The sequence below is a fragment of the Protopterus annectens genome, chromosome 5.part0 (genome assembly GCF_019279795.1).
Source record: "Protopterus annectens isolate FY-2018-M chromosome 5.part0, PAN1.0, whole genome shotgun sequence".
Classification (NCBI taxonomy): Eukaryota; Metazoa; Chordata; order Ceratodontiformes; family Protopteridae; genus Protopterus; species Protopterus annectens.
The window spans coordinates 662,410,772-662,434,362 of NC_056735.1; the positions used below are offsets into that span (position 1 = coordinate 662,410,772).

General features: G+C 40.7%; 1 protein-coding gene across 1 annotated transcript in view; it reads left to right on the forward strand.

Moving 5' to 3' along the window:
• The window catches only part of TMPRSS7 (transmembrane serine protease 7), a 616,461-nt gene that overhangs the window by 520,747 nt on the left and 72,123 nt on the right, over positions 1-23,591 (forward strand). The window contains exon 13 of the mRNA XM_044072510.1: positions 21,637-21,747. Coding sequence (XP_043928445.1) covers positions 21,637-21,747 — 111 coding nt within the window. The remainder of the gene's footprint in view (positions 1-21,636; positions 21,748-23,591) is intronic.

Sequence of the window (23,591 nt, forward strand, 5' to 3'; positions counted from 1 at the left end):
CAAGTCTGTGTGAGGGAAGTGTCCCTTTTGGCAACTGAGAAAACACTCTACAGGATGCACATTCCCCTCTCTAAGCACTGATGATGTCAGCACCCTATAAGTACAGCAGGAGAAGGAAAACCTCCCAGTAATGTGAATAGCGCGCTCTGCTAATGCGTCTGTCATGAGTGTCATAACATATTTAGGTAGGAGTTTGAATCCTGCAACTGCCCAGTGTGTGGAGAGGGGGGGTTAGTGTGTGTGCAAGTCTGTGTGAGGAAAATCCCCCTTTTGGCAACTGGGAAAACACTCTACAGGATGCACATTCCCCTCTCTAAGCACTGATGATGTCAGCACCCTATAAGTACAGCCGGAGAAGAGGAACCTCCTAGTAATCCGAATAGTGCACTTCGCTAATGTGTCTCTCTCATGTGTCGTGACATAGTTAGGTAGGGGTATGAATCCTGCAAGTGTGTGTGTGGGGGGGGGGTAATAGGGTGTGTGTACTTGCAAGTGTGAGAGAACAGATCCTTTTGGCAAATACTACAATACACCACATGCTGCATATTCCCCCAGTAAACACAGGGGATGTCACCACACTATCAGTACAGCCAAACAGGGCTACTTGGCCAGTAATGCCAATAGTGCGCTCCGCTACTGGGTCTATTACCACTGTCAGAGCACAGATAGGTAAGTTTTGGAAACCCACAACTGCCACGTGTGGTTATGTCACACAATATGACCATGTGTGGGTAGTTGTGCATAACAATGCATGCCATTGCCTAAACCAGCAATGGCAATGCACACATGATGTATGTGTGTGACACATACACATATATACCTGTGACCTTCAGTAGTTACCATGTCTGACACGTGCCTCAAGTGGATAAATGGTATTCGCAATGCATAACAATATGACTGTGTCTTACTGTGCAGGGGCCGCATGCCATATGTGTCTACACAGTGTGGGTTGCATATGGTATAATACCTACAACAGGGGATACACATCTGGTCTGGGCCATATAGTCTACATGTAGTCGATGAACAGGTGCTGCATGTTCCCACCTATTGTGGGAGTGGTAACATGTTGTTCCACTGCAATTCAGTGACCACATGCTGGGAACCTGTCAGCTAGTGTGTTGTAGCTACAGTAATGCTCACACACAATGTTTGGCTGGATGCAGTCCAGCCATATAAAGACATTTCTTGAGACTGTCATATTGCCAGTGTTGTTAGGGAGGATAGGTGGGTTTCCTGTGTATGGGAGGGTTGTGTGTGCCAGGCTATGAGCCAGAAGGCAGTCCAACACACTGTTAGCTGCTCATGGATAGGCCCTGATGCTTTGTGCTGTGCCAACAACCTGGAAGTGTGTGTATCTGTGGTGCCTTGGGATACCACCCCCCTGTCCATGTGTGTTACATGTGTAGGAGATGACAGGAATGGTATGAGGTATAACCTGGCAGTGATGGGTTGCACCTGTGAGCCGTGAATCAGGAATCTGGTACTGCACAGATATTGCAGTTCACCGTGCTGAGGACAGTGTCCAGTGCATGCATCTTGCGGTGTACACTGCTGGTGTTGTGTAGCATCACTGTTAGTGTCCTATCCTGTGTGATACCCACGGAGGTGGCTATGTAATCCATGTCCTGCAGCAAAAGGCACTATGTGTGTATCAAGGGGCTTCGCCAATATACAATGGCCCATGGGTGTCACGTGCAAGCTGCCCCTCGCAAATCATTGTGGCTTCCCTAGCATGTAAGCACACGTTGACAGCCATTGGATACCCTATGAATGACATTGAAGATTGAGCAGAATGTAGACATAGAACACCCTTCCTACATATTGTGGTAGCATACCTGGTGAGGGTATGATGGCAGCCAAGATCCGGCTTATACTGGCCCGTGCCACATGCTGAGAGATTCCTTCTATGTTCCCTATCATGTAGTCCAGGGAGGTAGGTCTCAGGTCATCCATAGTGGCATGGTCAATGACTGAGTCATATGTGTCCATGCCTCTGACTGACCTGTATGCATGTGTTTTGTGGTGGACCATAGTGCCCCACAGGCATATCACTGTGACCTTCACCATGTACAGCCTGTTGAGCGGGACCCCACTGCAGCGGCCAAGAGAGGTACCTGACACATCTGTAGCAGGTGTGTTGTGTAGCCCTACAGGCTGTGAGTGTGTGACACACGGGATGTGTGTGCCATGTGTGGCATGTGCTCTGTTCCGACGTACCGTATGCCTGTGTGCCAGCTGCGGAGGTGTGTGATGCTCAGGCAGGATGCTATTCTGAGTCTCCAAGTATGCCCCAGTGTGTTCAGATTGCTGTCAGTGCAGGTGCAGGTCTATGTCAGACTGGTATTGTAGTCACTGTAGTATGTCATGCCACCTGACAGGGTCTGGCAGTACTGGGTTCAGAGTGCTCAGTCCCCAGATTGGCTATGTGGTGGCATCCCACACATGTGTTGTACGTTCCTGGCCAGGGCAGAGGGTGGACTGCATACATGTGGCAGCTGTGACATTGCCACATGACTCACATAAACCACAACTGGACCATAGAGGTGATTCACAGGTTACCTTTGCACATGCTGCCATAGTAGTGTGATTGCCATGGTGATTACCAACACATAGGGCCAATGGGGAACAACATACTGAAGGTGTGTATGTGTGGGTGTACTGCTACTGATTTCATAGCACTGGCATATATGACTGCACATGTGGGTAAATTCCAGATAAGTCATGTGCAATGTGTCACAGGCAACGTACATGCGAACAGGACAGACAGTGACGTTCTGTCATGTGGGAACCTGACATACGTATAGTACGCTATGCAGATGTCACTAGGAGTCCACAGAAGCACTGTAACTCTGCATTGCAGGTGGAAGCAGTGTTCCAGGGAACCCCAAGCATACATGCATGCAAACAAAGCTACAGTAAGCAGGGATGGAAGTAGTCCATTGTACAACAAAGAAGGGGTAACACTTACAGTAGGTAACAGTGCAAATATGTAGGCACTATCAACATGTACCCAGGAATGCACAGCTCAGATGTCCATGGTAGAACTGATATTATGTCATAGTTAATTGTGATTTGTATTACATTGGTACTGCACACATATCAACATGCGCAAACATCCACATTGCATAGTCGTTGTGGGCAACTTGCCACCATTACTGTACATGTCCATCATTGCGTATCACTACTTGCATTAGCTTCCCCCCTGTGCTACCTATGTATGTGGCTATCTGTTGACATCCTTACCACCGGTATGCAATAATGTACAGCTGTTACACTATGGTACTTTCTATGGGTGTAGATAACAATTCAGGACAGTCATACGGTTACTGCATCAGGCAAGCTGGGATATACACACAGTCATATCAGCACATTGTACTGTTATCAACATGATACTACTAATCCACTTCTATGTAGTCACCCTGTGCATCAGCAACGTGTTTACCTGTTCCTGCACTGATGTTGGAGATTGCAGGAGGTGGCATAGTTTCATCATATGCACAGGATGTGATACCACCAATTGACATGTGTGTGTATGTGTGTTGGTGAGGGACAGCAGTACAGGGTGGGGCACTGTTGGTGCAGTGTGTGCATGTATGTGGTAGCCCTAGGTGTTAACATTTCGCATGTGTGTATGCACGCACACAGTTCCACCTCATGGCTGCCATATACAGGAGTTTGTGGACAGCCACAGACTGCACCTGGCAGGTCATATAGATCAGTGTTTGTGGGCACGGACACAGTACCTGTGCCTGGCAGGGGTGCTACGGACCGTATCCAGTACTAAGCCAGACTGGGTACTGTCATCAGAAGTGGGAGTGTGTTGACTGGACACAGGTCCCTGTTGGGACTGTCCAGAGCCACGTGCACGTGGTCTCCTGGGGCATTCCGATGACAGCACAGACCCAGCATTGCTGGGGCTGCTACTGGCACTATGGGGGGTCTGCGGGCTTGTTGTCATCCGCACCACCTGCCAGCTGCTGCTGTTGCTGGCATACGGCCACGTCGACGCCGCAACCGTCCACCATTGCCCTGGCTCATGGGCATGTGGTTGTGGAACTGCTGTAATATGTCCCCACAATGTCTGTCTATGACATCGGTGAAATTACGGATAGCATCCGCGATGTCACGCATACTGTCAGTCATGGCTGTGTGACATGCTCTCAGCTCCCTCAGACCCTGTCTGGTGTACCTTTCCATATGCGACTGTGCCTGCATGACAGCCCGAAACATAGCTGAGGTTGACAGCCCTCTTTGGGCACATCTGCCAGAGGCAGTACACCCACGGATGCTCCCACAAGAACCCATGGGCAACTGTCTGTGTAGTACCAACGCAGGACCCTGCCCATGGCTGCTGTGTGGGGAAGCATGTGCCAAAGATACCACATTACCCTGGTCAATGCCCACTGTATCCTGTCCATCACCTAGGGACAATGGTGACATAGGATATACTGGCAGGATGACTGTGCGCAATGATGGGGTTGACAGCTGTGTACTGTCAACTGGCTGACCAATGATGGACCTGGACACACCTTCCTGTGCCATTACACAGATATTATCATTACCAGTACCTGTGGCACCAGATTCAGGTTCCCTGCTGCAGGACACCAGAGCAGCACCAGAACCTGTGGGAGGAAGACAGGAAACACAGTTTACAATGTCTACACAATGTTACCAGTGATGCACTAATGCACATATGCACACATGCACACGTGGACACATGCACACATGCACACATGGACACAGGCACACATGCACACATGCACACGTGCACACGTGGACACAGGCACACATGCACACATGCACACATGCACACGTGGACACAGGCACACATGCACACATGCACACATGGAAAAGTGCACACATGCACACATGCACACGTGGACACGTGGACACATGCACACATGCACATGTGGACACATGCACACATACACACATGCACACGTGCACACGTGGACACAGGCACACATGCACACGTGGACACAGGCACACATGCACACATGCACACGTGGACACAGGCACACATACACACATGCACACATGCACACATGCACACCCCGCAGTATACACACAGAGCACTACTGAGTTACACCAGTATTACTAGCACTATCAGGACCATTATAGGTATTGTTAAAACACACTCTCCAGCATGGATGGGCTGCCTTGCTGTAACACCAGAGGGACCTGCAGAAATGAGGAGATTAATGTCAGTGGGCACAACTGTGCCATTGATACTGCATATGATACAGTGCAGTAGTACACCAGTTGCCTTTCACATGTCAGCTGCTGATATTGGCAATATCACACCTGCACAATTACATACTATGTTGACAGCTACATACCACGGACACACCTTACACATGCATAAACTAACAGTGTACAGAACAGTCAAGTGTACATATGGCATATTACCTGCATGCTCCATGTTGTGTTGCTGTGTGGATCCAGCCTCCATCATGATGCAGGTGTGTTGCTGTTGATGTTCCGGGGCTGGAGCCACAACACTTAGGAGTAGCCCCTCCAGTCTGGTGAGGGGGGATGTGTGGCCACCCCACCTCCTGTGGCAACCTGTTGCCTGTGGATATCCGACGCACACTGACGGACATTTCTGATTAAATCACTGCAGTGATGTCGTACCTGCTCATATGTCCTATTATGCGTGCCAATGTCATTTACCCTACGGACAAGGTCTTGCCACAGTGCAGCCCTCTCCTGCTGATTCTGGCTGGTGCGGGAAAACAGTATGTCATAATCCCACACCAGGCTCTGGTGTATCTTCTCATCTTCTGCTGCAGAGTAGGCAGGATTACGCTGAAGCATCATGTCCCTGGAAGAGAACACAAACAGGATATCAGCAGACCATGTCAGCAATATATGGCACACATACTATACATGATACTCAACTGTAGTGATATACTACTACTCCCATATGTAGCATGTGTGTGTCTCTTGGTGGATACACAAGTACATGGCCAGATATCAGTGCTCAGCCAACACCTGTGCAACAATACCTGCCACTTTCCATACAACATAGTAGCATGCCACATCGGTCAGCACACTGTGATGGGTCCAATGCACAACCTCACTCTGGGGGTTCATACCAAGGTACTGTATGTGGAACGCCATCCACTAGTGTGATCTGGACACAAATTACTCGGCCTGGATATACATATCCCACCACTGCCACAACCAGCACAGTAGACTACTTTGATATATATGTGATTAGACAGATATTCACTTGTTAGGACTGACATGGTATCCATGCAGCCCACTGGGCCAGTGGAAGCCACAACCCACATTGCTGACCCCTTTGCGAATGCTTCCCACGGACATCCCAAAGAATGCATGGAACATGCACACACATTTCTAACCCAGACCCTATGCACAAAGGTTAGGCATCCTGTCTGGTGGACCCCAGCCAAAGGCAGATTGTATAACAATAGAATGAGGCTACTGCAGGACAGAGCAGATTCACATAAAGGGAAGGCATCTGTGGTCAGCACTGGTAATAATCTATGGTCTCTCATAACAACATCCACGGCCTACTCTGGGAGGGAAATGGCCACGAACACTATAGATAACCACAAGGCCTTCTTCAGTTATGTTACACATATGGACCAAACGCCTCAGATATGCTCTGAGTTACTACACACCTACTTAACATTCACCGAACACACAGATATTGGCAACATTCTTGCAGACAGGTTCGGTGCACGTATCCCCCCTCCTTCTCCCCCACACTTAGAAATACTTATCACAGCTGAATGTAACCTCCCTATCATCTCACATGTCCAGGTGAGGGCCACCCTCAGCAAAGCAGAACACACAGCATCAATGTGACCTGATGGTATCCCTGGATGTGTGCTACGTGAACTCCAAGAGGACATACAACCGCATGTAAGACTGATATTTAACCTTAGCCATACTACGGGATATGTACCTGAACACTGGCATACAGCAACAGTGGTCCCACTCCACTAAGGAGGCACCTCTACTGACCCTGGGAACTACCGCACCATAAGCTTAACCAGCCTGGTCTGCAAAGCTATGGAATGATTCAGTATGGGACGCATATACAGCGATATCGGGTACCAGCAGACACTTGTTCCCAGCCAGTTTGCCTTTGTGATGGGCTGATCCTGCCTTTTGAACCTGGTTGACCTTTCAAAACAGTCACTACAGCCATTGATGAGGGCAACGCAGTCCATACAGCCTACCTGGACTTGCCTAAGGCCTTCAACACAGTACTCCGCTCAGGCATCATATTCAAGCTCATTAGCTTACATGTTACTACATATATCACATGATGGGTTGCACACTGGTTGACATACAGAATCCATAATATTGATATTGCAGGAGCCATGTCAGACTCAATGCCAGTCACATGTGGTATCCTACAGGCCTCTGTCCTAGGACCCCTCTTGTTTGGCATTTATTTCTCAGATGTAAAAGCAAACATGTGTGGGTTGTGGATGACAAAGTTCCCAGATGACTGCAAACTAAGTGCCATAGTCGTTACACCAGCTGACACACACATCCTACAGACAGGCCTCACTGAAACAGAAAACTGGTACCAGGATCATGGCCTAACACTGAATGACATGTAATGTATAGTCATCCCCTTTGGGTGGAACTACGTGCACACAACTTATCACATAGACATACCTATAGATACAGACCTATGACACATATGGAGGGTTCACAGTATGTAGACTATTAACTTGTTACTTTACATTACCTGTGTTTGTCACAGCTGGTTGCGTTACCGTTACTACAGCTTCCTGCTGCTGCTAGCCCAGCTTGGTACTGACACTGCTGACAGCTTCAACTTAGTTTGTGTACCGTGTGTTGTTGTTTGTGTTCTTATTTGTTTTTTCTTTCTCTCTCTCTCTCTCTCTCTCTCTGTCTGCCTCCAGACAGTGAAATGAAAGTATTGCATGTGCGGAGTGTGAGTACAGGATGCTTTTGTAGGTATCTGCATAAGTCCATGTGATGGTCTCTGCACCAATTGTAAGCCAGCATTTGCTAATTGCATGCAGCCAGTTGTGTACTGATTGCAGTTCTCACTGTGATTTCAGGACAGTGCTATAAAAAGGTACGTGAGATAGGTGCTGCCCTTTCAGATTGTAAGGGCGGGGACCATGCTGGTATGCTGTGGACACTGTTCTGTGAGTGTAGAGGTTAGTATCTCTCTCATGATTCAGGCTGTGTTGTAGATTCACATTTCTCCATTCCTCTCTCCTGTTTCCTGTAGTTAGTGTGTATGCACACTGACACCTACAACTATATCTATATATATATATATATATATATATATATATATATATATATATGTAAATATACATACATTTATATATGTACATTAACTGACATTATTACCTACTAGCTACCAACTAGCATGGCTGTTTCTGTTCACACATTACTATTATGGAAATCCACTAGTTTTGACAGTAAGTATAAATGACATGCTTTGTGTACTACACATCCTATATTCCCTTTACATTCATTCCTACTATTACATGATATATTTATTTTAGCACAATGTTCTTGTATAACAGTCATGACTTAGTGGTAGGTCATGCAGACTACTGTTTCCAAGGGCCTGGGTTCGGGACTGACAGTGGGATTTTATTTTGCGTTTGAGCTGACTACAGGACCTGTCAATCAGAGTGACTAAGGCACTTTTAAGCAGTTGTAACCAGGTTAGCGCTGGTTTGCGCGGAGCTCCCGCATGCGCACTGGCGTTCAGCTCCACGCACACCCACTTACAACCGCTTAACAGTGCTTACTCTGGCGCACACCCGCGCTATTTTCTTTGAAAGAAATGAAAATGGGGAGACAGGAAAGTGGTGAAAAAGGGGTCACAAAGAGGATAAGACAGTAGGGAAACAAGCTTGGGTTTTGCAGGAGGGATGTAGGTAAGGCCCATAGCTGCCCATTTCTTCATCAGCAACAGCTGTGCATATGTATGTAATTTGGTGTGACATTTGAAACCTTCCTCCCCTGAGAGAGAGGTGTCAGGACAACAATAATACTTGTTGTACAGCCAATTGTAATTGATAGTTTCCATATCCAGCAGACATGTGTGCAGAATGGGCAGCTATGTATGGGGCGTAATTTTTTTGTGGGTACAGAGTGTCCTTTTTTTTTTTTTTTTAGGTGAGAGTGATATGTCAGGTGAAGGAAGTCGGTATAGCTGGGGAGGTAGGTTGGGTAGGTCAACAGACAAGACAAACAAGATGCATACAGGGGCGGTGTATGACACGTGTGGGGGGGTTACACAATTGACGGGGATGGATGTCTGGATATCCAGAGCCCATAAGCCCACAGATGGCAACAGTGGAACTGATATCCCCACCCATGGGCAGTTGCCACTGTTCCTTCACTGCCCAGGACGGGGTTGTGCTGGGGGCTGTGTAGGCCGGGCAACAGGCATGCCCGTAAGTTGTGCCACCTGTGCCTCAAGCTGGCGTAGGGGCCCAAGAACAGAGTCCCGGATCTCCCCACGCACGACAGTCGGGACGCTACGGAGGGTGAGTGGTGGTTCTCCTCTGGCCACACTTGCAGAGGGGGGGATGGGCCCCATCCCCTGCAGTGCTTCCACCTGCAGGTGGCACAGGGCCACCGGAGGAGGGTCCAGACTGGGCACTAGTGCCAGGTGCACTCGCCAGCTGAGGTGGGAGAGGTGGGTCCGCTGGAACCCGCCTTCCCTGTCGTCCTAAGTTTTGCATTATGTCATGACAGTTTGGGTTAGTAACATACAATACCATTCGCAATTAGTTGTAACAGCATGCATTAGTATTCCCATTAACCAAACACCCAGATATTCACACAATTGAACAGCGAGCATAACACATGCATAATTTGAACAGCAATACACAGTCCAACAATATGCAGGGTTGATTGATGGCAACAGGCCATCAGGTTTGGATGTATGAACAAGGCAGATGCATCAACGTACATGCAAATATTTATGACCCAGCAGGACAAATGTCCAGGGGTGTTAATTGTGATTGCACATACCAATTTCACGTGGAATGGATTATATGTGGTTATAGGGTGGGGTGAAGAAAATATTATTAACACCTTCGAATACCAATACATATGCTGTACATTTCTAATAGCTGCAGATATATACACACTACTGTTCTAACTACAGTTTCCTATATGATAACTACTTCAATTTGGTGATAGGACTGTTACTGCTACATCAATATACATTTTATTGTTATTCATACACGTTCATATCTGGCTTTGTTCAGCTACATCATCCTGCTACATTTGCTTTATATAGCTATAGACAACTGTGGATGTTTGGTATTTCAGACAATCATACTATCTGCATATTGCAGACTGAGAGCAACATATCCAGATTTTGGGATACACATTCCAGCTGCAGTAACACTTTGAACACATTTCGCAGTTTGGTTCTACTTGTCACATTCATTTCATTTTGTACTGACTGCAGTATACTTTATTCAGGGGTTATTACTACTTTATTGGTGGATTCATAACTCTTTCTCACACTCTCTCACTTGTTTTCATTTTACTATTCAGGATGGTACTTACTTCTAGGCTTTATTGACATGTTTTACCTGTAGTTATTACAATCCTTTCCAGCAGTCTCACTTCTGTCCTGTTTCAGTATTTCAACAGGGATATATTTCACACATGTGATTTGCTCATCTTCTGCAGCTGTACTTTTCATCCTGCTGCAGGTTGTGTACTATTATATTACAGGTGGGGCATCTTTATTTCAGACTTTATTTCAGACATTTTCATTTTTCTGTTTGGATTACAGACTGCAACACACTTTTGTAATCAAGCAATACTTGCAAACACTCTTACACTGTTACTTGCACATTTTATTACTTAGTGACTACACTGCACTGTTTTGCTAACTGTCATACTTTTATATTTCTTTACAGTTACTGGGAGTGGATTACTGACCTGCCTGGTGGCGCAACCGCACCAGCCTATCGCCATAGGCTCTGCGGTTCGCAGAACGGACACCTGCAGCTGTAATATAAATGAAGTAATATTGGAATACACATCTCCATAATATCAGCTAGTTTAATTTCTTACATACATAATTAAATGTAACTTACTCAGTAGTGGGGCGTTGGGCATTTGCCGGGCCTCCTGGATCCAAAGGTTCAATTGGTCCTGCTTACGTCTCTTCAGGTCCGCATGGTGGTGACGGACCTGCTCACCAGTCCTTGGAATCCCTGTGGCACTGGTGAGATCATGAGCCAACCGGTCCCACGCCTCAGCCCTTTATGCTCTCCACAGGACCTGGCCCTGCATGAGTTGGGCCTCATGATTGTGGACTAGGAGCCAGACCATGTATCTGGACTCCTAAATGCCCCACCTCTGTGCTCCAAAGCAACTACCCTCGCCTACTCCTGACATGCTGGCTGCAAGTTAGTTCTACAATCGTTTATGCTGTGTATTCCCATGGGGCTTATATATGCCGTTTTCCCCGCACTTATCTGTGATTGGCCATTTTGGAATTGTATCAACTTCACAAAACCTGCTTTGTCATGTTCCACTTTCTATTCATTCCTATATATTTGCTATTACTGCATTTCTAACTACAGCTTTTATGTGGTTCAGTACCTTGACTATGGTGCATGGTATCCTGGGTTCGAACCTGGCCATTGCTTTTTATATTTTATGACTGTCTAGACAGGCTAGGGGGTGTGTCTGTGTAAAGGCAGTTTTGATACAGCTTGCTCACGTTGCCCGTCAGTTAGCTTGTTGGCGTGGTGCGCAGCTCCGCGAAAACGGGGTACGCTGGTTTACGCTTCATTTGGCTGTTAGCACGCATATTACGCTCAGCTCAGCTAGGGGCACACAGTTTCAGCGTGTTAAACCACTGCTCACCTACGGGCACTCATTTTACACCTGTTAAACCACTGCTCACCTACGGGCAGATGGACTCACCTTGTTAAACTGTAGCTCAGCTATAGTCACATCTGGCATTTTTTATTATTTTGTTATCTCACATATCTTCATAATAAATGGCCTATTTCATTACATTTTACATAAAATATAATTTTATATGTGTACATATTTGTCAGGGACTTGTTTCCTGCTTTTTTTACTAAAAATAAAAATTGATGTTGTGGGGGCTCGAACCATGACTGCCTGCTCTTCAGCCGACGTCGCTACCACCACGCTATTACTTCTGGGCTTACTTTGCATATTTAGTTCTTATATGCTTTTCCACTGACTGCTAACTGTGGCTAAGATACGAGCATGCCCGCGCAAACAAGCACACTCACGGGCAAACATCTTTACAATTTAAAAAAAAATATATAACATGTTCATTTATATATTTTATGTTCATACTCTGTGGGGGCATGTGTTGTGTTGTGTTTATTCACATTTACATGGACTCTGTCGTGGGTGTTTACTTTGGGCACTTTTACTCTTCTGGGGGCGTGTCCGCTTACAGGGCTCGGCCTACGGACATGCCCCCTACTGTCTTCCATGGACCGTGTTAGCCTTAGGTGTGATTCAGCATGCCCTCATGCATATGCATGACATGCTGACATCACACCGTTTAACTGCAGCCTCCGTGTAAGCCTTGTATCTCTTACACGAAGGCTTCGTGAATCCTGCCCATTGCATTTCATTCACATACACAAAGCTTAATAATAAACAAATATTGAAATTATATTATACAAAAACCATAACAAGCTAAATAAACATTTTACCATTAAAGATACAATTGTACAAATGTTACCTGTAGAATTAACACTGAAAAATATAGGGACTTATGCCTGTTCTACCAAGTACTCTTTTGCACAACCCCCCCTCATATAGATATTCTCAAAAATTAATTAAAAATTAATTTAATAACCAATATGGAAATGGAAATCAAATCATAGGAATGTAGGTTTAACCTCCTTTCTTTTTAAAATCCCTTCACTTGTTATAAACTTACATTTATATATATAAATAAATTTTACCTTTTCAAGGCTTTAATTTTAAGGAGACATTTTAAAGAGACTTGCTCATTAAGCCCAGGTAGCACATATGCTATAGTGCGAATTTGCCACTCAGTGTTTCAGTGTTAATTATACAGGTAACATTTGTACAATTGTATATTTAATGGTCAAATGTTTATTTAGCTTGTTATGGTTTTTGTATAATATAATTTCAATATTTGTTTATTATTAAGCTTTGTGTATGTGAATGAAACGTAATATGTAGGTTCAGCAATGATTGATTCTTTAAGAAAATGGTTTTAAAAGGTTTTAATAGTAGTTAGTCATATGGCCAATTAAGACGTCAGCAGTTAATTGGTATTTAAAGTTTATATTGATACTTTGTTATGGATTCTAATTGTGTTTGTTGGTCTGAGGAAGCTGACTTATTATAGTCGGTGAAAGCGCTTACCAAATCAAGTGTGTAAATAAAGAGTCCATTTTTAGTAGTCCACTTGTTTTTTTGTTTTTGTTTATTAAATGTAACTTTAGCAAATATGGGAAGATTAGCACTGTAGATTTAAAATGGAAAGAACAAGTATACAAAATTATAACAGTATATGCTTATATTAATTGTAAAGAAAGAGAAAGCTTATTTTATCAGATTTTAGACTATGGAGAGATAAATATGAATGCCCGTGGTGGTGCAGCGGTTAGCGTGTCACCTCACAGCAAGAGGTTCTCCTGTTCGATTCATGGCTGGAGCACCTTCTATGTGGAGTCTGCATGTCCTCCCTGTGGTCGAGTGATGTATAAAGACATGCAGGTAGGTGCGTGCGTGAATGGGTATGCCTTCCTTGAAGGTTGGGTGTCAGGCTGGCAACTCGGCACTGTAAAAAATCTACTGCCAATCATTAGCGGACCGGAGTCCCACTGTGGCGACCCCTAACCGGGAAAAGCCAAAAGACATTACTAGAGATAAATATGAATATTATAATAATGGGGGATTTTAATTGTGATTTATGAGGAAAGCATAAAGAAAAAGGAAATAATATAAGAAAAATTTTAGAAGTTATAAGATGTGGTAAGTTAAAACTTTGGGACAAAAATGCATGGATTTAAAAAAAGGGCTGTGTGTAGAATGGAAAAAGATTGTTTTATAGTATCAGAAGATTTAGTTGTAGGAGAAGAGGAGTTAGATAAAACAACAGTTTCTGATCATCTTGCAATATGGCTAGAGATAAAGGAAAACAAGGAAGATATAAAAATAGGCAAATGAATAAAAAGGATAAATGAGAAAGCATGGAATGAAGAAGGAAAGAGATTAGTAAAACAGTTATGGAAAGATCATATTACTATGAGAACATTTTATAAAAATTGATGTGAATGGTGGATGGTATTTAAGAAAAAATCTAAAAATGTTTGTACAGCGGTAATATGATATGAGAATAGTAGTAAAAGAAAGACGTTTGTCTAACTTGCAATGTTTTGGAGGCTTTCCACTATTTCTGTGCATTCCCTGTGATGACCTTTAGTTGTTTAATCTCAGCAGTTATCCATGTGGAGGTGTTGCATTTTACTTTCTTTGTTCCTTTCTGTGGAGAGGGACAAGACAGTTAAGTGTGCTTAGGAATATATGGTTAAATCAGTTAACAACATCATCTAATGACATTAGTTTGTTTGTTTGTGTCCTTCGGCTTTTCCCAGTTAGGGGTCGCCACAGAGAAACTCTGGTCCGCTAATGTAACATTGTTAAATAGGCTAGTAAATGTATCCTTACTGTCTGCTCTTTTATTCTGATCTCAGTTGTAGATAGCCTTTAGGTTGATTTTCTGTTTATCTTAAGTCAGATATGCAGGGTAGTAGTCACTGATACAATCGGGTCGAGTTCCAGAAGAAAGTATGTTCATGTTTGTGTTAGTATCCTATCTAAGATATTTTCTTTCCCAGACATTTTATCTAGTCTTGTGGTGTCTTTAATTATCTGTGATGAAACCCCAAAAAAGTTAATATTAGCCACTTCTGTGCGGCTGTTGTTATGATATGGACAGTGTATGTTAGTGTTGCCCAATATGACAGAGTGTTTTTTAATGTTTATTGAAAGCCATGACAGTATATCTTCCAAAGTATAAATATTAGCAGAGTTTGGTTGAGGAGTTAATAAAAATAAGCTATATTTAGATAACAGTATACATTTAAGGTTAGCTTGACAAGTCATAATTTTTCCAAATTAAAAGATGGAGTAGGAGAACTGTATAATAAGCTGGTTGGAAAACAGTAAATCTATTCCTTCTCCTTTTTTATTTAATGTATCAAATTTACAATTTGCAGTTTATTCTTCACCTCTGATTGAGAAATGAGCAGTCAAAGATTTTTCTTAGTACCTAACATTTTCTTCTGTATGCCGCAAATATCCCAAAGGGTAAGTTGTACTATGGTGGTGCAAAGGTTTATTCATGCACTTCTACAGGTGATATTGTCCCCCATATAGAACCCACACAGGTGGATGCACTCATGTTATCACTGGTCTTTAGCAGAGATTTAAAGAAAACCCATATGTTTCAGGACAAATGCCCTCCTCACTGAGAGAAGTAGGCTCAGCCACATCATTCCTGTACCTCCTCTGCCAGTTGTAGAAGTCTGCCTTATTTTCCAGCTCAACTCTTTATTTTGTCATAACCTCATACATCAATAAGAAAAAAAAAGTACATAAAAGAGGAAAAAGAATAATTTTCCTAGCAGGACAATATAATATAAAATAAGCTTATTAACAAATAGTAGCAAAAGAAGGAAATGATCCTAGAGACTTACAATTACACTGATAAGTTATCACAATTACATATACAAAGCAGACTCACAGATGAACAATTCTGATATTTTAATATCATATTATTAATGTTGTTTAAATTATAAATGTTACTTAAATGCTAAATGATATTTAATTTTAATAGATAAATGTTTAAAACTAAATGGATTTTTGTTGTGCACACCACTGAACAAATCATTATCCACAAACTTTGTCACCATTTTATGCAATTTTGCAAGATGTAGGCTGCCTTTGTTACATACTATCAATATGTTGCTAATGATGAATGCTTTCAACGCCACATGATAAATCAGGTATCTAAAGCCTAAACATGTCTGATATAGACTTCTAATGATATTTTATTAGTTTCACATAGATGACTGTCAACCTAATATGCAATTTATAAGCTTAAACAACATCACCACTCATTAAACAAACAAACAAACAATAATAATAATAATAGTAGTACTAAGGGTTTGTGCATTTTCTAAGCCACTTGTAAGGGTAACCATTTTGATATCTAATTGTAAATAATCTTTTTAATACTGTCTGTAGCAAAATCATATAACCTCTGTACACCTCCAAAACTATCTGTCATTTGTGTGTCATAATGCTTTTTCAACAAACTCTCCATTTTTACTTAAATACTGTGCTAGAAAACAGAAATCTATTTTCAGTTATATTAACACACACAGTAGAAAACTACACTTTCTATACTACATAAAAGTATGCACGACTTGTCATGATATTTTTTTCAGTACAACATACTAAGCATAAATTATTATATTTTTCAGTACAAAAGAATTTTAAATTTCACATGAATTAAAGTGTAACAGCAGTGGTCAGTGCTACCAGTATGTTGGAGTGGCATTTCTAGCCATCCAATTTTTGGATACTTTGAATACATGTATAAAGCTGGCATGATATTTAATTATTGCCTATATGGTTACCAGCTGTATGCCTCAAACAGATCTTATAGGTTCATAGGTTCATATGTTTTTACTAGGCTATCTGCCCTAGGGCCAATACAAGCCTAGCCATAACAATTCCCTGGCTATTTCTTCCCACAGTATTTACTTCCCTGGCCCCCTGTCTAGCAGGGCGACTGACGTGATCCCAGGGCAAATTTCCTATCTCCCATCCAATCATCAGGGTTCCTTTTGAAGAGGTCTTGTACAATAACCCAAGTATCAAAGTCATAAGTAAGAAAACACTCATTAATTTTATTGCAAATTGCAAATGTTTCAAACCTACAACTATTAGTCATAGACATCCTCTAGAATACAAATTTCTTGGTGTAGCTGGGGTAGCCCGTGGATGATTAAAAATGTAATCAGGCGATGATAGTCAGTCACAAATCAAAACCCCATTATATAAAGCATAATTCATTATTTACCTAATGCCCTGCCAAAGTCCATGTTAGCAAATATTGCCTTATATCAAATCTTTAGTTATACAGCAATCCCAATTATAGTTTGTCATAGCTCACATGCTGAACATATCTATGTTGTATATAGATGTGTATATGTATGTGTGTGTGTGTGTGTGTGTGTGTGTGTGTGTGTGTGTGTGTGTGTATATATATATATATATATATATATATATATATATACACATACACACACACACACATATATATATATATATATATATATATATATATATATTTACATATATATTTATTTAAACACCAACATTCCTAAAGCTGCCAGATTAAAATCCTGACCCCATAATACTAACAATAAATACTCATTTTCTGCATTAAACTAATCACAAAAAAAAGACAACCAGACACATATTATTACTGGTTTAAATTAAAAACAAAACAAAAAAAAACCTTAGCAACACCATCAGACATAGTTTATCTGAACAATTAGTGTTACAGAAGGGGTTTTCCTAAAATAAAGTTAGGGTTAGCACACATTAGTAAGATGGTATGGGGGATTTCTCTGCACCAACTTATTAATGTGTACTACCCCTAACCCTGCCACTCTCTCTAACATTAACCCTGCAGTTATTTTGCAAAAAACGTTTCTGTAACACTACCACTGTACACGACAAACTCAGGCACATATGCACAACACTAGAGCTATTGCCTTACCTAACCCTTAGTCAGCTCTAAACTGCAAAGACTCACACAAACAAACCTAGAATCTATCCTCTTGCCTATCCCTTACTTTAACCCTAATACACAAACACTACTCTCTCCATTTGCCTTACCCTTAGCCTAGCCACAACCTGCACATACTCACAGTCTTCCACCCATAACACGGACTCACTTATCTCTGTGACCAAAACAAACTGTTGACAAAATGAATTTTCAGTAAAAAAAAAAAAAATGTAACAAACTGAACTGTTGACAAAGTGAACTGCAACTGTGTATCTATACATTAGTATATAGATGGAATATAGTTATAATGTCAAAATGCTGAAATACCAAGGAGCATAACAGCACTCAAATCTGTTTCTTTGAGCCCAGCACTTGTTCAGAACTCATTGGGAGCACTAAATAAGCTGCAAATTACTACAGCACTCAACTTTCCTCACTAAAATGGTTTTTATTACTTAGTAAATAAGCATCTATCCAGGCATGCCTAAGGGCCAGCTCCCAGTGTTTTCACCTGTCTACCTGATGAATCTGCGTATCTTGGGGCAATGCAGAAATTGCCTCATGTACACGGACAACCCTCTCCTCCTACCACCCAACACTGCAGACTGTGAGAGATGCACTTATATAACCAAACTGGAAGCAAAGCTCTCTTCACCCAAGACTGGACAGTCAAGAGGAGAAGGTAAACACTTGCACCACACCACACTCATCACACAGTCCTTCAAAACCTACACCACCAAAACACATACATAGAAACACAAAACACACACCTATATTCATGGAGGCTCTTAATAAAAATCTGCCCAAGCAACAGAGACCTCCAAAGCAGAAACGCAAGCAACTTCCACCTCTCCAACACAACCCAAATGACACATAGCCCACAAAATCGGTGTGCCACTCAACCACTGCCCATAAGGCATAACAACGTACCCAACACTCTAGTCATAGGTGACCCCTTACTAATTATAAATTCATTATTTACCTAATGCCCTGCTGAAGCCCACATTACTAGATATGCCTCACATCAAACCTTTCATTATACAGTGATCCCACCCCAAAGAACACCATGGTGTACCACATTCCCTCACAGTATAACCAGGACATGCATTTATTCAGACAACAAGCAGTTTTTCCGACTGTGGCATGGAATAATTGGGTACACAGATATCACCCTATTGATGGAATTGAGGGGGTAGGGTGGAACTGATCTGGGGAATGTCTAAACCATTATACAGTAAAGGATTACTAAAATAAACAAAATATAGGAATAATCCATGGCAGACTTATGAGTTATGGTGTGATTTACTCCAAACTGGCAATGCTTGGTACTGAGTGTTAAGTTCAAAGGACCCATCGCTCTAGCCAGAATGGAAAAGATCTACCATTGCACAGACACACACACACACACACACCCCCCCGGTATGGATTATTTCTACTATACTTTGAGTTTTAGGTTTGAAAATGTTCTTACTGTTATGCTAGTAGTGGACATGTATCATTTATTTTGTCAGTGCTGTGACTACTATAACAATGGCAGCATGTAGTAGAATAAACGAGCAACCTGCTGATCAGGGCTTCTATGACCTGTGACAAAGTCTGTGCCTTAAATCAGGCAGAAGTTACAACTGAAGTCCTCTGCAATACTTCTGAAAATGTTTCCTAATTATTAAATATATGCAGTATCAATTAATGTTGCATTCTTATCAAACTTTTCAGATAATTTTCTTATATGTTGGCAATGTTTGATAGCTGACTAAATAATCTGTAAGAAGACATCATCCTATTGCAATAAAGCCTTGATTTACCAGATTATCTTACACTGCATTTCACAGCATCCCCAAATCAATTTTAATTACATAACATTATATTTTATATAATTGACCTTTTGACTTTTAAAGTTAGTATTGATTTTAAAGTACAAAATTGAATCTGAGTCACCTTACTCAGTATACTAAATGCTCATTATTATTACTTGAGCATAATTACTCATGACTGTGTTGATCTGTTTTTGTTTGCTTGTATGTTTTGTAGTGTTGTCTATGTGCTGAAAATTTCTACAATTTTGTGCAATTTAAGATCACAGTATTTCAAAGAAAGAAAACATTTTCAATGCTTTCTTGAAAGGTTGCACTTTCTCCAAGTAACGGAAGAAAGAAAATGTATCAGTAAGAGGGTGCAGTGGGCGTGCATGGGGCCCCCAAAACATAAATGCTTGTGATAGTATTTTATGTTTTTTTTTTTTTTTACTTGAAATCTACTAATACTTGATTGCACGTATTTTTTTATCACTGTACTTCAGTGTATATTTTTTCCGTTAGAATGACTAAGGAAATGCATTTACATTTTTTAGTCTTGATTTGATATAGTTAAATTCCTTAAGACTGCCTCATTATCATACTTCTCTTTTTGGGGCTTTTTTGTGTTGCTGGCTCTACAGTGAATAGATAGAAGAATCATTCTGTTGTGCAGAGAAGGTAGAAATATTTGCTTCATTTTCTGCTTCATCCCTAGCTCTAACCCTTAGTTTTTACATGTTTTTTTTTAGCAGTTTTAGGGCATAAGTGTTAAAAAGATTGCACAGCCACTCCTTGTAGTAATTTTTTGGGGGTCTTTACTCTCCTCTTGTACAATTCCTGTTATACTTTTAAATAGTAATATTTAAAATACTGTACAACCACTTCCTATAGTAATCATTTCAGTAGTCTTCCATCTGTTCTTGAATGTTTTCTATTAAATTTTTAAATACCTGTTGTTTTAGATCCATTTTACCAGTGCAGAGATAGCTAGATTTAAATAGTGTCCTACTTCCTGCTTCATTGTCTGTTCCATCCTGTGTCTGAGATGTCCTTTAAGTGGAGATAAGGTATACACAAAACAAGATTACTTATAAATAGAATTTGAAAGATATGAAGTCTGTTTGAGTTCAGAAAAACTTGTCAAATTGAATGTTGTTCAATGAAAACTTTCACAAATAGGTGAAACAAAACAAAGATATTTAGTTAGAATTGTTAAACTCACTTATTTCAGTAGCAGGTATATTCTCCATTGGGTTATTCAAAAAAAAATCAACAGCTAGGGTCGGTTGATTGGCTTATTTTTTTTTTACCATCCCTGGTATAATATAATGAAACATGATAAGTTTGTGTTGAATATGATATAATATAATATAATATAATATAATATAATATAATATAATATAATATAATATAATATAATATAATGTAATGTAATATAATGTAATATAAAATGAGTATAACATGGTTAATGTATGTTAACCTTGCAGAAAAATAACCAGAAATAGTGTTTTAAAAATAGATAAGGATGCAATTAAGTTTAATGGGGTTACTATAATTCTTCTAATACTACAAGTTACCAAGATTTGGGTTTAGGGGGATTCTTACTTTCTCACACGGTATCTAATACAGTCTTAAATATAAATTTACTATATTCTAGTCATTATAGCAAGTGCAAGGATATTTTATACCAATTTTTATAAATAAGATCCTTTTTGTCTGAGGTGTCAGTTTTTTTCTTGTGACACATTGCTGTTTGTGCAGCTGAATTAGTAAAAGTAAGCAGACATATATTCATATATATTTATATGCATCTTTGTATATATGCATATATTTCCATGCATGAACACTTCCACAAACACATACTTTCACAATTCACAAATATATATAGTAAAATAAGAAATTAAGTTATGCTTTAAATGTGAATAGGATAAACAAATTGATATTCCATTTTCTAACCTTGTATTGCTTCTTTTTCTTTGTTCTTTTTTTTAGCATTTCCTAAAAAGAACTGTAATGCTCCAACACATCTGCAACACCCTCACTTTGCATGTAATGGAATCAAAGACTGTGAAAATGGCAGTGATGAAATGAACTGCACTCAGAGTAAGAAATTTTGCAATTTTTATTGGTTAATAAGAAATGCATAATTATAGTGTTACAGTTTCACATTAGAGCCAACTAAGTTAAGTTACTTGGGTAAAATCTGCATCAGGAAGAAGTAGATGTTTTGGCAGGTAATGTACTTCTTGCTTTACTTTGTATACATTTTTCTTAGAAAAACTAATTTAGTACAATGCCATTATAATATTTAAGCAAGTTAATTCTAAATCAATGTGCTGTACATACACATGTTGGTATTTGTTCAAGTTTCATGAGACTTCAAAGCATAACTACTACAGTAATAACAGAAAAAAGTACATGGTAAGACAATGAGTATGTTTACTTATTCATCATTTTGGAGTGTGGAGAGTGAATAAGAGAACATGCCTCAAGTTAATACTGCATTATTATTTACCTTCACATTAGGGCAAATGATTTCCTTTATTTAGTTAGTTAGTTAGTTACTTTTTTATTTTTCAAAAATTTGCATATCACTATGGTTACCTTTCTGAATGCATATTGTTTTCTATCCACTCTTTTTTAAACTACTGAATCTTGTTCAAAACTCATACACAACATTTCACCCTTTACTGGTAGCTGTCAGGAAAAAGATCTTTGAAAGTTGGGCTATTATTATTATTACTATTATTATTATTATAATTATTATTATTATAAAATGCCAACAGTTTTCACTACCTGCAATACTGTATATATATATATATATATATATATATATATATATATATATATATATACATATATATATATATATATATATATATATGGATCTATTTGCTAACGTTGTGTTATCATAACATCGACTGGCAAAACATCGAGACTATAACATCGGAGCTGCAAATACCCACAACAGCAAAGCACACAATGTTGGAAAACATCATCCACAACATGACAAACCCAAAACATCAAATTCACCTAGGCAGGCACAACATCCCACTGCTCCCAGAAGTGAGAAGCAACCAAAGCACACGATATCCTACTATGTGGCCTACAATCTACCCGTGACCGTTACACACCAAAATGCAAAAGCACATCAAATAACAAACCCGTACTGTCCTACAGCACCTCTAGAAATAACTGCCATTCAAAAACTGTAAAATAAGGCACCCACGTGAAGTGTGCAAAGAAAAGTACATCAAGAAAGCATAACAATCTAAATATGAGACAGTGTACACCAGTTCACATATATTTCTCCATGTTACAGCTGTAGTAAGGTTGCCATAGCTTTTAGAAAGGCAACTGTGGTATATCTATGCTTGTTTTGCAGCATGGACTGAAATTGTGACTGCCGTAGTAGTAATTTCTACTTCTTCAGGGAAGGTGGACACCCTGCTGCCATACGCACACACAGTTCCTTGACATTATCCTGCTCTCTAGCTAAAGTAGTCAAAAGCACGTACAGATCAGTTGCCTTAGAGCCCATGATACACTTTAGCCATCTGTGCCATGCTTCGATGCAGTTCTGTGTTCTAGGAAGACACAAAGCATTCAGGGCAGATATATTCCAAAACGCAATCAGAAAGAGAGGCGGGAATCTAGCGAATGCAGTAATTCTTGTGTTAATCTTCCTAGCCTTCCCTTGGATATACCAGTCGCTAAAGTATTTCAGCAGTTCCATCCCTTCTATGGGGAACTGATCTCGTAATGCATTAAAGACTGATACAACCTCCTCATCCTCCAGGAAAGTTAGTGATATCGGGGGATGTCTGAGGACTATTCTGCTGTCTGCATAGTCTGCCTACTTGCTGTAATAGGTCTTTGTGGTTGAGCAGACTGGGAATATAATCTAGTGAGGTGGATGCCATGACATTGTCCATGATGAGGCACAG